The following is a 16411-nucleotide window of genomic DNA, read 5'->3' as shown; positions in this document are numbered from 1 at the left end:
TGTTTGAGTGGATCTGGTTAAAATCCCAAGTAAACTATTCCTTCATGCTGATGGAATGGCAGTGTCCTGTAAACATGAGTAAACAATCAAATTGAACTCCATGGTACTTCACGGCTGTGGATAATTAAGTTATCTTCCTTCCCTAACAGTTTGTGGTGTGCAACAGTGTGGCCCGTGTTTTGCTAGGATTTGGTTTTAGAAATTTGACCTTGTAGTTTGGACAGATCACTGAAGCAGATCTGCATCCTATAGTGTGTCCTGAAAGACTTGGACTGTGCTCCAACACAGAGATAATTAGCATACAGAAAGGTGCTTTGTGCTCTGCCTGGTAGGTTGATTGTGTGTATATATTGAAAGGGATTAATGCAAGTACATTACCCTGTGGAAGACCTTTTTCCTCAATGACCCTCTGTAGCTTGAAGTGTTGCCTAAAATTTCTATTCTGCAAGAGGCATTGAATGATTCTTGTGAGTCTGAAATCTTTATCAGTTTAAACAGTTTGTGTACAACGAGTCGAGATTGATAGTATCATAAGCAGTATTTAAATCTATAATTTAAAAAACAGCACCAATTGCAAGACATCTGAAATCTGTTCTCTGTATATTGAGTAAAGTTCGGTATTTGGTTAGTGCACGATTGTTCTGGTCTGAAAGACACCTCCTCTTTAATCAGTTGTCTCCACAGATGGGATCATCCTGTTAAGAATAATTCTTCCTTTGCTGGTGTTTACTACATGTGTTTTCAGAAGTCTGCCACCATAATCAAAGGCTATTATTACCACAGGTGTTTGGAATGATAAGAAATACATCCCAATCTTGTTAACCAATGGAAGTCCAAATTTATTCCGAACTTGTTTGACCCCTGTGACTGAATATTTCTTAGCTTAGTTTTAATGTAATGGATGACTGTCCTGAAGGATCAGAACTCCGGAATATTTACTTCTTTTAAAAAAATGTATTTCCTAATTTAAAAATAGGTGTAGTATGGCCCAACAGACAACTGAATACAACATTTCAGGGGCATCAAGAGTTTTTCTTTGTGTGCCTTCCAAATGAAGAGAAACAAGGCACTTCTTGCACTGGAATATAAAGCTTTCTTTGTGCTCCAGTAATAATTTCGGTTTGATTTTGTATTCCGTGACATTATGGTGAGGGTGAAATAAGCCTTCATTTCATGTACGGGGTACATCTATGTATTACCACAATCCCCACTAACCAGAAATGCATTGTGTGCATATTTATTAGTTTCGTTTATGATCTCCATCCAGAAATCATCGCCCAAGAATTGACTAAATACATCTAACTCTGTTCCAGATTCAAGCAGTTGTCGAGAAATCAATGGATTGACAGCTGAAATAGAATTTTACTGGATTATTTGGCTCGTGAATCCAGGCCCAACCCCTCGCACATACATTGCTTTCATTTACACACTCCTCACTTTCCTCACTGCTTTCAGTCAAATTGTCATCAAAATTACATTTACTGAATTCATCATCATTTATATCACAGTCACTTTCATTTAGAACTTCGTACACTCACTCATAAAATTCACCAGATTTGATAGACTTTATTGCGTTCATGCCTTGGCACCGCCATGATCACTTGTACCCGAAGATATCCACTGAAGATAAAATACTTATCTGAAATAATCAATAGTTGTCAAGGAACTTCCAAAGACTTCAATACACGCTATGGGTATCAATCAGAACCATCTATATTTAAAAATAAAAAATTTGAGATTTAAATGCCAGACGGGCGTGGCCGTCTTTCGCCATTGCGGCAATTAGGAGCAGAGGGTCTTTCGTCTCCAATCGGTTAAGTGATATATTATCAAACAGTATCAAATGTTGGTCACTAGTACGAATCGGCTGCTATAGCCTTGCCACAAACTGCGTCAAAATCTTCAGATTTTCCATAGGGCAATTTGGGCAATGGTACAAATGCACATGCCTTGAAAAGCGCTGAGGTCACAAAAACCATTTTGTGTATAGACCCATTGTTTTAGGGTGGCCCTAGTTCTTGCTATACCCATTTTTAACCTTTTTAAGTGTTTGCCGTGCTGACCATAGTTGAGAGGCATGAGTTGGTCTGAAGTGAGTCACCTGAAATTCTGTGATTGGTAGAGTAAAATTGGAATGATGAAATTGATGTGCAGGCAGCCTAAATGGTGTTGAGTCAAAATATCTGCACCACAATGGCTGAGGCCGTATTCTCTCTAGTCATTTCCTCAAAACCAACAATGGTGATTACTGTGTGTATTTCTCCATCGTTTCCAGTTCTGAGCCAGGGATGTTCCAGTTACTTGCTATATGGTGTTCGACCAGTGTATAGGAGTAGGGACATTTTCTGTGGTGAGCTGCTTCCATGATGCCCCAAGAACTCAATCCTTTGTTTGCATATTAATAGCCTAGTTTTGATGTTAATCTCCCCCAAGACTAGTTATTTTTGTTGAATGCTGTCCGAGGTATATGGAACGTTTTTCTCCCAACACCACATTTCAAAGGAGTCTATGCATTGAAAGTCTACAAATCTGCCCCACAGATGAGAATACTATAGATTTAATTACCTAAGTTTTAGTTTTATAGTGATCAAGTAATTGTTGTTAATAATACCATTCTTCAAAAGATGAAGGCATTTCTTTCCAGAACCAAATTGGAATTGTTATGAACCTAAAATTGATACATATTCTTGATTTCTTTATAGGTACCAGTCATTGACGTTGACACATGTTCCAGAACACAGCATACAAATTTATGAATTCAGGTGAAAGTGGTGAAGAGACACATACAGTGCAGCTTGCGATAGGTGGCGTTGAACCTGAACAGTGCAGCAAACTATGTGTGTGATTTAGTGAAGAACAAATACAGTGTGCTTACACAGCAAATTGTTTTCTGCTGTTTTACAAATATTTCATTGTAAATTTCATATATTTTTCATCTTTATTTTAAATTTTTTGTATTTTTTTCGTATGACATGAAATGTGAAAGTCTGAAATCCCATAGCTTTATTTATATATATTTCTGTTATGATTGTGCACTATATAAATATGTAAGATATGTTACTAGCAATATCCTATTGTAATTTGTTATCAATGTATATTTGCAGAAAATAATAATGTTTTAGTAAACTTGTAATGAATGGTGTACTACAGAGTGGTCACAGTATTTTCTGTTTAAATTCAAAAGTCATCCTGGTCACTTTCTCTTCCAGCTCCATCCAGGTTTGGATGTTAATTGCACCTTTCAATTTTCCTCGATCCAGCCACCATTTCTGCTCTCTGGCTGTGTTCCAAATGAGGTTCCTTCCCATGGTGCTGTTGTTCATAGAGTCCAACTTACTGATCGCCAAAATTTCTGTAGCAGTGGCCTAGTGTAACGGTAGAAGAAGCAGATCTGTAGCCATAAGTTTGTGCTTCACTTCCAACTGCTGTAGGTGCCGTTGGATCACAAACATTGCATAAAACTGTTTTCCAGGCCTGGCCACTAAGGGGTTAGTGTTCAGCATCGGGAAAACAAAGGCTTTGCCTTTTTTGTCGTCCTCAATCTACTTTGCTCAGGTTTTCCTGGGAGCCATTCTTGATGTTGCAATGAGGAGCAGCTCTCTTGTCACCAGAGCAGTCGGTGTGCAGTGCTATTAGCAGTGATCAGCTGCCTGGTGAGTGAACTATTTTTGACAGTCATACAAAGGAATGCTGCCACCTGCTTAAGTAGCATGCTGTCTGAAGCTCTTATGAAGGAGAGGCTAAGTGACTAGTAATTGATAGAATGAAGAGATATAAGAATGAAATGTTTAATACTATGAAATGGCGTATGGCTTTTAGTGCCGGGAGTGTCCAAAGACAAGTTCGGCTCGCCAGGTGAAGGTCTTATGATTTGGCGCCCGTGGGCGACCTGCGCATCATGATGAGAATGAAATGATCATGAAGACCACACATACACCCAGCCAACATGCCAGCAAAATAACCAGTGATGGTTAAAATTCCTGACCCTGCCAGGAATTGAACCTGTGACCAAAGGCCAGCACACTAACCATTTAGCCATGGAGCTGGACACTACAAAACTTAACAAGAAAAAAATGTGAAAAAGACTATTGTTAGCACTACCCAGAACTGTGTGCCGTTTTGGTAAGCACCTAAATTATTATTCACACAAGGTTTGTTAGACCATATTCTCACAACAGAGAAACAGAAGACCTTTGGATGCCACTGACCTGCATGATTTACCATACTTGGCCTTAAATGTTAGGGCTACTTCCATCAGCAGGTTTGTATTGAGCACACACACAATTTATGTGCATCCAGAGTTGTTATATTTCATATCTCTCCCACTACCAACTTAGTAACTTTTTATCACATTGTCATTAATATACATTAAATGTATGCACCTCCATTTTTGTCATTATTTACAATGTCTTCTGTCTTCATATTTAATCCAAGATAAGTATATATGACATTACCTCCAAAAACTTTATAACAGTAGTCTGCTATATATTTGTTGGTTCTTTCATCCAGTTTTTCTCTTCATCCCTGCTAGGTTAAGTTTGTGCCCTGCTTCTTTGATGAGGTCCTTTACCCTCGGATGTGATCTTAATAGATGTTGAGTCTGCTGTGCTAGCCCTCTACATGGTTTTTGGTGCAATGCCTTCTCTCCAAACAATTCCATATCTCATTAGGTAGGGATTGGTTGTCCAGCCATTATTCAGTGAAATACTATAGTCCAAAAACTGTGACCTGGAGAAAATTATGGTAAATTTCATGACTGCAAAACATCTTCATTCAGAAGAAATATAGCAAAGCATCAGGACCTTTGATTAGGTTTTTTATACATTGAAATTTTATGCTAGAAGAATAAATTCAATCTTATGATAAACATGGCCATAATAGGTACTGTTATTTATTCCTGTGTTGACTTATATAAACTCATTTAAAATAATAATCTGATTACAGTTTCTATTAATGAAACTTACTTATTCATCGTACATGTTTCGAGAACATTAAACATTCTATTCTTCATCAGTGATCATCAAAGTCTAACTTGGTTGGAACATCTAAGAATTAGAACAACAAAACCATTTTCATTTGTTTAGCCTGTTTAGAAGTATTATATCACAATTTAAAATATCAGTGATTAAACAATTATTAATGGTACATTAGGAATCTACTTATCTCATTTATCATCTTAATATTGAACTAGGGGACCCGTTCTGCTCTGCAGCATTCGTTATAAATGTGCCTGTCGTAGTCATGTTGTTTTGGCTGTCCTTTTCAGTGGTTTTATGGACATTTCATAAGAAGTGCTATGTTGCGCCGCAGTTCGCAGTCAGAATTCATCCGTTCTGATATGTCGTCTGTTTGGTAAAAATCTATCCATATATTTGCTCTTTTATCCTGCAGTTCTTGATGTAAATCTTGGTATTGTGTTGTAGAAGGCAATGGTATTTTTAATCGCAGTTCTGTATAGAACGGTTGTCTCGTGAGCTCATAGATTAGACTTGAAGGAGCGTTTTTTGCAACGCAGAAAACGTTTTAAGATACATGGCCTTCACACTTTCTAGTGTAGCTAGATTTTCCTTCGATAGGTGTTCCCAGATAATGTCTAAGGCGTATGCCATGATGGGGTCTGTTTGTACGTAGACTTTTATCTCGTGGCAGCATGTAAGTTGTTAGGAATGCTCTGCTGTCTGTTGAATATATTTGGAAGCTGGGAAAGATTAGAGAATCAAAGAGTATCTAGTAGGGAATAGCATTCTTCAATGATCAGAGGAAGTGTATACGCTCTGGCTTGACAGGTAATAATCAAACATGGCTGCATGCAATGACATTACTAAGGATGAAAATCACAGTATATCAGAATGTTAATGAAAGTGTTAGTTGCTTAGCAACTGCTAAGTACAGAATGTGTTGCAGTTTAGGGTAAGCCTTCGCATGCAATTACTGGAGTGATTATTGACCGATTTGATTTTATGATAACTCAGTTTGTTGAACTTTGAGACATATCAATGTCTCATGATTCACCAGCAGGTAGTTCCGGAAAGAATAAAACAAAAAATGAAGCAAATCGGTCCAGTAGAACAGATATTTATAGACATTTTATATGCACATAGTATCCTAATGTACCTTTAATACAGTGATTGTTTATTCATTGTTATTATAAATTGTGATATAATAGTTCTTTAAATTTAGGATAAACAAAATGATAATTGATCCTACTCTTTGATGTAATTAAGTTAGATTTTGATGATCACTGATCAAGAGAATGTTTAATGTTCTCGAAACCTACACGATTAATTTTCTTAATAGAAACAATGCAGATTTAACCAGAATACTATTTTAAATAGTGTCTAATAAGTTTGTCTCGCTGTTCTGACAACTTTCGCTTGGAAATTCCATGCAACAAAATAAACCTTAAATGTCTGCTCTAGTTTATCATTCTAACTTAATTTGTTACCAAATTATGTACTTGTTCATAAATATTGGTTTGACTTATAAATAAAAAATAAAATTGATTACACACAAGATCATTTCTACTATTCATCATCATGAATTCTCTTTTTCCAGCTGACACCGGGTAGGGGTAAATATGGTTCCTCTCCACTTCGTCCTATCTCGCCATCATGCCTCGTCCAACGTGATGTTCCAGTCCAGTTTCTATTGTCCTATGGTGTTCTTCAGAGTCCATCAATTGTACTATTGGTCTGCCTCGTCCTCTCTTCCCTGTCATGTGCCTTTCCAGTGCTTGTCTCGATAGTTTTTCTTCTTTCATCTACTTGACATGTCCAAACCACCTCAGTCTCTTTTGTTACAGTTTGTCGTTTAGTTTTTGCACATTTAGTTCTTTTTGTTACTCATTTCTCACTCTATCCCTCTTTGTTGTCTGTACCATACTCCTCCCTGTACTGTCATCTCTCAAAGTGATTGTCCAGGTTTCTGTTGCATATGTCATTATAGGTAAGTAATATCCTTAGCCTTTATTGGTACATCTTTGCTACATATTATTCATCTCTGTACCTGGCAGTAAAAGGCACTCCCCAGTTGTATCCTAATTTCCATGTCCTATCGGTTCTCTTCCAAAGTATTTGAAGGGTTCAAGTTCCTTGTCTGGAGTTTTGATAGCTCCCTTTTCCTTCTTTACTTCCATTACTCATCACCATTGTCTTGCTCTTCTCCATGTTGATCCTAAGTCCCCATTGTTCAATCCTTCTGTTTAGTACATTCAGCTGTTGTATGTCGTCCTTACTTCTCCCCAAATCATACAGTCATCCGCAAACATCATTAGATTCATTCTTTCCCCTCTATAATTTTCCCCTGCTGCCTTTATGATTTCATTCATCACCATTATGAAGAGTAAAGGTGGCTATAACACACTTCCTTGGTTGGTTTTTTTTTTTTCTTTTTTGTTTTTTTGCTAGTTGCTTTACGTCACACCGACACAGATAGGTCTTATTGCGACGATGGGACAGGGAAGGGGTAGGAGTGGGAAGGCAGTGGCCGTGGCCTTAATTAAGGTACAGCCCCAGCATTTGCCTGGTGTGAAAATGGGGAACCACGGAAAACCATCTTCAGAGCAGCCGACAGTGGGGTTCGAACCTACTAGCTCCCGAATACTGGATACTGGTCGCACTTAAGTGACTGCAGCTATCGAGCTCGGTCTTCCTTGTTTTAGCTCGTTGTCAATTCCAAAGTTTTGTTCTACCCACTGTAGTTTTCACATAGGTACGACAGTTATCATAGTTATTGATTACTTGACAATGCTCCTGTGTGTCAGGCTTTCCCAAAATTTTTGTTCTGGAGATGCTGTTGTATGTTTTTCTAAATCTATAAAAGTCCTTGCTATATCCTTCAGTATTCCCAGCTCTTTTCTATGATTTCTTAGAATGAAAATGGGTTTCAATGTTGACCTTCTGAACCCAAATTTTTCCTCTCGTACGTGACATACCACCCTTTCTAGTTCTTTTTTTCCAATATCATTTCTACTATCTTGGCATCAGGGAAGATGATGGTGATACCTTGGTACTTGCTGCACATCCTCTTATCTCCTTTCTTGAATATTAATATTAATACCCCATTTTCCCAATCTTTGGGCACTTTTTTCTCTGACTCTACACTCTGTATTCTCTTAGTCCACTGAACTTCTGCTGGGGCAGCATTGATAATTTCTATGGTTACTTCGTCTATTACCACAGCTTTTTCCATCTTCATCTTTTAGCTACCCATTCCACCTCTGTCACTGTAATGTCTGACTTCTTCTCTGTTGCTTCTATTCTATGCCTGAATACATTCTTCACATGTTTGGTTTCTCATGTTCAGCAGTTCGCTGAAATATTCTTTCCATCTGATCATTTTATCTTCCAGTTTTGTCAGTATTCTGTTATGATATAATGAGTCATTATTATTCCTTACCAATTTTAAAAGTACATACCTGTTTTCACACTTCTTAACAATTGCGTTAAACCCATCCCATAGGCTCCTTATATTTTTATTTACCATTGTTCATTGATCATAATTCCTTTTTAAAAATTTCCCCTAATCCCCTCTTCTCAGCCAAATCCAACTACCTGTACATTTTGCTGACTGAATACTTCTGCCTTCCGTGAGTCCTTGCATATACACCCTCCTTGTTCATTAATGATCCCTGGAATGTCCTCCTGGAACCTGTTTCTGCCTTAACGTATTTATACATATCCTTCCATTGCTCCTTAACACTTTAGCGTCGACGTGTACATTAGCTTTTTTCATGGTAAACTGCTGAAATGCGATATATATTTTTCAGGTTGTTGTCGGCTACGGATGTTCGTAATTTCATTCGTAGATGATAATCAGACATAATTCATGTTCAAAGTTACTATTTTTGTGTCCCCCCATTGGGGTGACATACGGTTATCAGGTTGACTATGCAACAGAGAAAGCGCACGTCACCCCTACAGGGGTGACAGCCTTTTTACCTTTGTTGTGGAACACTGTGCTCTGTGCTGTTGATTTACGCGCCTTTCAACGAGTTCCTTGTAATTGACAGTTTTGTGACAAGAATTTAATTGATGTTGTGTGTTTCTGTGTTGAGTAAGCCATGATTACCGATAGAGAGATAGAAGAACAACTTGAAAAGGGTTCGAATGTTGAATCAAGAGATATTGACATTTAGGATTTGCAATGTGATGCCACCTTTTCCGAGTCAGAATTCGACAGTAGTTTGTGTAGTGAGGACACTAACTAAGATGCCGGAGCTGCATCGGGCAATGATTCAACCAAATCACCAGCCAGTGACAATTACTGGGGAACATTCTCACGTTTGCAGAAACATTGTATTTATTTACACGTAGCCCCGGTTTACAATTTCATCTGAGTGCTAAATCTCAACCAGTATGTAAGAATAAAGCAATAATAAACTCCAATCCACATTATTTTCCTTTTCATTAATAATTGAATTCCGATGGTTGCGTACGTCACCCCATACGGGGTGACAAATGTCAGAGAAATTCCACTGTCTGTTGCGCAATGCACAGCATGCTGAGAAAGGAATGGGCACTGCGCTGCACTCTATGATCACCTTACGTGAACAAGCAATGCAATACAACAGCGAATGGTACCGCTAGTTTCGTGTGACAGCCAGAAGTTGAGAGGCCTGGACACACTACTGTGTCACCCCATGAGGGGCGACATACTGTATATTGTATGAGGGTCCATCACCCCCACATGGGGTGACATCGTCTTCAAAGTGTTAAATTCTGATTTTTACAACATTCCTTTGTAACACATTTAATTTTAACTCTGTCAAAGACAGTTTCATAGTCACATATACCATCTATCAGTTCAGTTTCCCTACAGAGCTCATTAGTTTTATCATCACCATATCTAGATATTTTTTCCCTCTAGTTGGTTTCACCACTTGCTGATGAGCTGTCCTCAGAATAACCTATTCACCATTTGTTGGTCATGCTTTGTGTCATTTGCATTCCCTTCCAAGTTAACATTTGGTTAAGTTCAGATTATTATTAAGAAGCGTATAGAATTTACATAATGGACAAGTATAAATACAATTTTTATTTATTTTACGCCCACATTGGAGCACTGAAATCAATCTATATAGTCAAGTCTTAAGAAATTTGGTTGAGGTTTCTTCTTTTGTTGCCAGAAATGTTTCATTCTCTCTGACCTGGCTGCCCGTTCTTCGTCAGTTATGTTGTACTGTTTGCGTGTATAGGTCTTTAAGTGTGTACAATGTTATACGAAAGAAAAAAGAAAAACCTGCAAAGATTACACAGTACTAAGTGGGGAACATTTAAATTATTTATCCACTGCACTAGGGATACTGAGACATCAGCAAAGTCTTTCCGGTCTCCACCATAAGCATGCAGAGGGCATTCGTCCATTATCTGATGCATGGTCTGGACCAATGCACCACAATCACACGCTGGAGAGTCCCTCAAGCCCTACTGGTGAAGGGAGAATGCAGGTCTTCCACAATTAGTGCGAAACTTGTTTAGTGCTGACCACGTTCTTCTTGGCCAAACTGAAACCAGTGGGGCGTGGTTTGGATTTAAAGAGGCTTGGCCACTCCGGAGCTGTACGAAACCATTGCTCTTTCCATTTCTCTTTGAAAGTGAAACTAGCATCCATTAGATTCTTAACTGTTTTCATTGGTGGCTTTGTCTCCATAGATCTGCAACATCCCTGTGGATGGGTAGAGTTCGATTGGACATGATCTTATATTCTTGAACAAGGGCTCTTGAACGTCGCAGGCTTCGTGGAGCAATGTGGGACAGGACTGGCAGCCAATGCGTTGCAGTAGACTTCAGAGTACCAGAGATGATACGCATGGTGGTGTTAAGTATCTTTGCAGGTTGGTCCTGAGAAGGACGATTTGCAGAAGTTCTCTCCAAGTCCATTTGGCCAGGAGATCAACGACTGTTGATAGTTCAGCTGCTGATGTGTTGTTGCTCGCTTAGCACCACCCGGGGAACACGTGCAGGGCAATATGGAGGTAAATCCTGCGGACGTGAGCAATGTTCATTCCTTTCTGTGGCATTCGTCACATAGCTGATTATCTTATCAAATAATTCAGCATCATTGACAGCCTTGCCAGGACTTTATACCCCAAACATCTAGTTGCCTATTGTCTTTATAGAGATGAGTCTTAAATGTAGAATATCATGTTCCTCATCCTTAACTTTTTCGTAGCTTACAAATTCTTCTTTCACCAGTAAAAATACTCCCCCTCCTATCATTACTGTCTCTACAATAAACACTCCAGTTCCGGGAGAAAATGTATGCAATGATAATATAAATATCTTGGGTGCATCATTTCAAGTGATAACAGAATACAGCATGAGATTAACAACCGCATTCAAAAATCAGCTCAGTTTTGCCATCAAGTTCGGCACCTCCTCTGGAACGATTAAGTTTCCTTAAGATCAAAATCAGATTCTATTCCAATCATACTTCACCCCTATAATAATATATGTAGTGATGGGCAGTCTGAGACGGGGTCTCGAGATTTCTCGGGATTTCTCGAGACTAGCACAGATACTATTTCTCGCGAGAAATTTCGAGAGATCTCGAGCGCGTTTTCCCCGCATTGTGCGGCGAGCAGCGTGTCGTAGGCCTACAGGTAGTCGGAGCTGAATGTTGTTTGTGCCAACCACGGGCCTTCTCAAATTCGTAATACATGTCAACAAGCGACTAGGGCGTTCGTTTCTACCGAGGTCTATTTTGACGCAGAATAACATAATTATAAAGGATACGCATTTTGGCACTGTATGCACTGGTAGGTACACGAATGAGAGGTTTAAATACAGAACCTGATGGGTACTGTAGATACACGTACCTGGATACTAGAAGCGTGCATGGGCCGATGACCTCGATGTTAGGCCCCTTTAAACAACAAGCAGCATCATCATCATCATCATCATCACTAGAAGCGTGCATTATTCGAACTCGAGACGAGGCACGATGCGCCTTGCTGCGTATGCAACCACCATTACGCATGAGTGGAATGTGTAATCTAAAATGCTTCAGTTTGCTCCAATTCTTTCGACAGGTAGGTGTACATCGTTATCAGACCCCACATTCAATAACATATGACCACTGCTTGTGTTTACCGATATTTTGGTGACGAAGGAAATAGCTCCTTACAATGTTATAGAGTATTCGCGTCATAATTAGGTACTTACATATATGACTGTGCAATGTGAAATTGTATCTAGTTGTACGCGACAACTTGAAGACGATGTCCGAAACGCAACGTAAGTCGTGGATGTCTGTTATTTTGAAGAGATGTCGCATAGCACAGCCCGCTGTGTTGTTTATTCAAAAGAAGTAAAATACGTCGGCAGAAATACTTCTGAGATGATCCGACACTTAAAAACACATAATATAAATGAAGAGGAATAGTCACAGAACACCGGCCCGGTCTGAATCACAAGAGGCTACCCTGCCGACAACGATTGTGAGGCATCCAGGTAGGTTTACATCCTAATAATAGTTATTAACAAATTATACGTATTATTCAGCTAAAACGTCTACCTGACATAACTCGTGAACAGTTTAAGATACTGGCATTCTGTCTTCACTTTCGTTAATGGTATTACGAAGCTCAAAGTTCAACATGCAGTGCTTTTCTGTCCGACTCATTGGCTGAATGGTCAGCGTACTAGCCTTCGGTTCAGAGGGTCCCGGGTTCGATTCCCGGCCTGGTCGGGGATTTTAACCTTCATTCAGTGGCGGCGCGTGGATAAAACGTCTGGGGGTTCACTGCTGTGGAAAATAACGTGTTCAGATTATTATTGTTACTTGATGTTTACATAGATGTAAAATAGTGACATTGCTTGATTAGAAACATGACTTTGCTTTGCAGAGACACGGCTACAGCTCGAAGAAGTTACCAAAACAATGAAGAATGAAAGTCAAAGGATATGAGGTGCAATTACTTTAAGCTGATCCAATTTCCCCTCATTTTGAAGACGTTGCTTACGTAGGAATAACTTCTTCCAGAACGTGTTAGGCAGACTACTGTTATTTATTTGTTGACGTATTTTGCTGTTTACTTTTCATAAAACACGTATTACTAATGAAAAGTTTCATTTGATTACATAAACTTAGGCTACTTACGCCTATTGATGCTATACAAACCGTAGTTAGCAAAATATTCTGGCTCATTGCGGTTAATTACATCAGAAAGCCAAATTCGCCAAATTAAATTCCCTTCAAAACCTACCACATATGGCAAATTTTAACCGCGCGCTCTGACAATACTTCGGCTAATTTCGGAACTGCTCGATGTAACTCGTGTGTATCGCTGGTCCAGTTGCCAGCGATTCCTGGGCTATGTTTTCCCTGCTCCTCACAGCCCCTCGCCCAGCGCACCCTCCTTACGTCTCACGGCCCCGCGCGTTCAGTCCTGAAATTGAACCTCTTCGCTGGTTCCGGAGAGCAACCGAGTGTTGATGTCAAAAATACCACTACGCGCGCTGATATACAGAGCAAATTTAAGGAATAGGCTCTGACAAATCATTTTACCTAGACTTATCTATTTCTAGGGGGTTCACTGAACCACTGAACATATAGAACGCGCCGCCACTGCCTTCATTGGTAAATTCCAGCGGCCTGGGTGTTTGTGCTGTCCCCAACATCCCTGCAACTCACACACCACACATAACACTATCCTCCACCACAAGAACACGCAGTTACCTACACATGGCAGATGCCGCCCACCCTCATCGGAGGGTCTGCCTTACAAGGGCTGCACTCGGCTAAAAATAGCCACACGAAATTATTATAGTGCTTTCCTAGGCTTTTTGACAAAATTTATCGTCACACATTTCCATATGAGAACTGCTGATGATAACTATCAAGCTTACACTCGTAGTTACTGGGATGGCGCACAGCTCGCAGCACACGATAATCGGTCTCGAGAGCGTTGCCCATCACCCCTGCTGAAAGAACTGGAGCAAAGGCGGGCAGTTTAGATTACACGTACCACTCATGTGTAATGGTAGTTGCATATGTGGCAGAGCACATCTTCCCCGTCTCAGGTTCGAATAATGCACGCCTCTAGTATCCAAGGTGGTGTACATCCTATCTACAGTTATTCACAAATTATTCACGGTTATTCAGCTAAGATGTTCACCACAAATAAGTCGTGAAAAGTTTAAGATACTGACATTCCATTTTCACTTTCGTCACTGGTATTAATGGGTTCATTGGTGAACATGCAGTACTTTTCCAGGCTTTTTACAAAAATGTATTTGCCCACACGTTTTCATATGAGAATGTTATTTCACCCAAAAACTGCCAATGATATACTATCAAGTTTACAGTCGCACAGCTTGCACTTCAGGAGGATCGGTCTCGAGATTCTCGCGAGAGTCTCGAAATCTGCTACGTCAGTCTCGAGAGTCTCGAGCGAGAGCGTTGCCCATCACTAAATATATGGCCTAGAAACCTGCACAACAACCCAACAAGTGGATAGCAAACTACAAGCCGCAGAAATGAAGTTCCTACGAACTATGGTACAGAAGACAAAAAGGGACAGGGTAAGGAATGAAAGAATAAGGGAGGAAGCTGGTGTGTACCCATCCATGAATGAAAAAGTGATAAGTACCCGTTTGAAATGGTTTGGCTATGTCAAATGAATGGACGATAGGACAGCAAAACAATGGCTACACACAGTCGTGGCCGGAAAACGACCGGTAGGAAGACCTAGGAAGAGATGGCTGGACCAAGTGAAAGAGGACATAGGAACAAGAGGAGTCAGCTGGGATGTCGTCTTGAGAGAAGAGTGGTACATGGACAGACAGAAGTGGAGAGTGCTCGTAAAACACACCCGGGCAACTGGAGTGGAAAACTGATGATGATGATGATAATATAGCTTCGTAAGTCATGATTCAATTCCTATTACAATATCTGGTAAAGATATATCGTTGGGGCTGTACCTTAATTAAGGCCACGGCTGCTTCCTTCCCATTCCTAGGCCTTTCCTGTTCCATCATTGCCATAAGACCTATTTGTGTCAGTGTGACGTAAAGCAAATAGCAAAAAAATATATCTACCAAATTACTATTACTTTCTTTACAATACTTCTACAGTTTAACATTAACAATTTTATGTCATCGTTACTTGATGTCATGCTTCCAACACTGTCAAAACCACTTCCTTGTCCACCCTGTTTCCCTGAATGTACCTCCCTATAATTCTAAATAAACCCCCTAACTTATATTTACTATTGCAGTTCAAGTGAAGGCCATCTGAGCATAGATCCCTATCTCCTACCTACCCATTAGGATCCACAAATCTCACTCCCTATTTCTCACATACCCATTCTATAGTCTCATTTATATATATATATATATATTGCTATTTGCTTTATGTTGTACCAACACAGATAGCTCTTATGGCAACGATGGGACAGGAAAGGCCTAGGACTGGGAAGGAGGCGGCCATGGCCTTAAGGTACAACCTCAGCATTTGCCTGGTGTGATAATGGAAAACCAAGGAAAACCATCTTCAGGGCTGCCAACACTGGAGTTTGAACCCACTATCTCCCAGAAACAAGCTCACAGCTGCGCGACCCTAACCGCACGGCCAACTCACTCGGTATGATGTTTTTAAAAACTGCAAAACGGTATGCTAATTTATAACATCAAGAAGGAATTAACCTTCTCTCCCTTACCCAATAGGAAGGATCCACAACGCTCGCCTCACTTCTCCTGCCCTCTCCGGCGGTACAGTTAGCTACGCTCAAAAAATTTTCTACCAGCCTCTCCATGATCACGGTCCTGAAACAGTGTTTGGAAACAACAGACTATGCTTTAGCAGACTAGATAAGTACAGAAGTATTTCTTTAAATTAATACGGTGACGGTTGAATTTTAATACAATAATTTTTGGTTAATGCTTGTTCATATTATCACTTAACTCTCTATCATTGACAAGTTTACGCAACGTAAACAATACTGTACATATACACGCATAATTTAAGTGATTTGATAGAATCTGAGGATGTTCTTGTAGAATGAAACATGAAATTCTTTATTTAATAGTGTGTATTTTTTACAGATATGTTATAATTTTTATTTAAATTGTGTGTTTGATAGACTACAAAGATTTTCTGTTACATTTTACAGTCCTAAACTTGATACTGCAAAACTTGAATATCTAGATATTACGAGAACAGTACTGAAAGACTTCCGTGAACAGCTATCCAACCAGAGGGAAATGTCATTAGACATCAAAAGCGGTTGGAGTTGATTCAAAACAACTGTACTGGATACAGAAAATCATCTAATGCAAGGCAAGCTAGTTTGGAAAAGAACACATGGATGACTGACAAAATCCTTGAGTTGATGGACCAATGGAGGCTGGTTAAAAAAAAAATAAAAAAAAAAAAAACTGAGAAAAGTATAAAGAACTCCTAACCAAAA

The 16411-nt window shown here is 39.5% G+C and overlaps 1 protein-coding gene across 1 annotated transcript in view; it reads left to right on the top strand.

Moving 5' to 3' along the window:
• LOC136876061 (glucose-induced degradation protein 4 homolog) overlaps positions 1-3158 on the top strand; it is a 54518-nt gene extending 51360 nt beyond the window's left edge. The window contains exon 4 of the mRNA XM_067149695.2: positions 2703-3158. Coding sequence (XP_067005796.1) covers positions 2703-2766 — 64 coding nt within the window. The 3' untranslated portion in view covers positions 2767-3158. The remainder of the gene's footprint in view (positions 1-2702) is intronic.
• Positions 3159-16411: the final 13253 nt, after the last annotated feature.

The sequence above is a fragment of the Anabrus simplex genome, chromosome 6 (assembly GCF_040414725.1).
Source record: "Anabrus simplex isolate iqAnaSimp1 chromosome 6, ASM4041472v1, whole genome shotgun sequence".
Lineage (NCBI taxonomy): Eukaryota > Metazoa > Arthropoda > Insecta > Orthoptera > Tettigoniidae > Anabrus > Anabrus simplex.
This window is presented reverse-complemented; position numbering and strand designations above follow the sequence as displayed.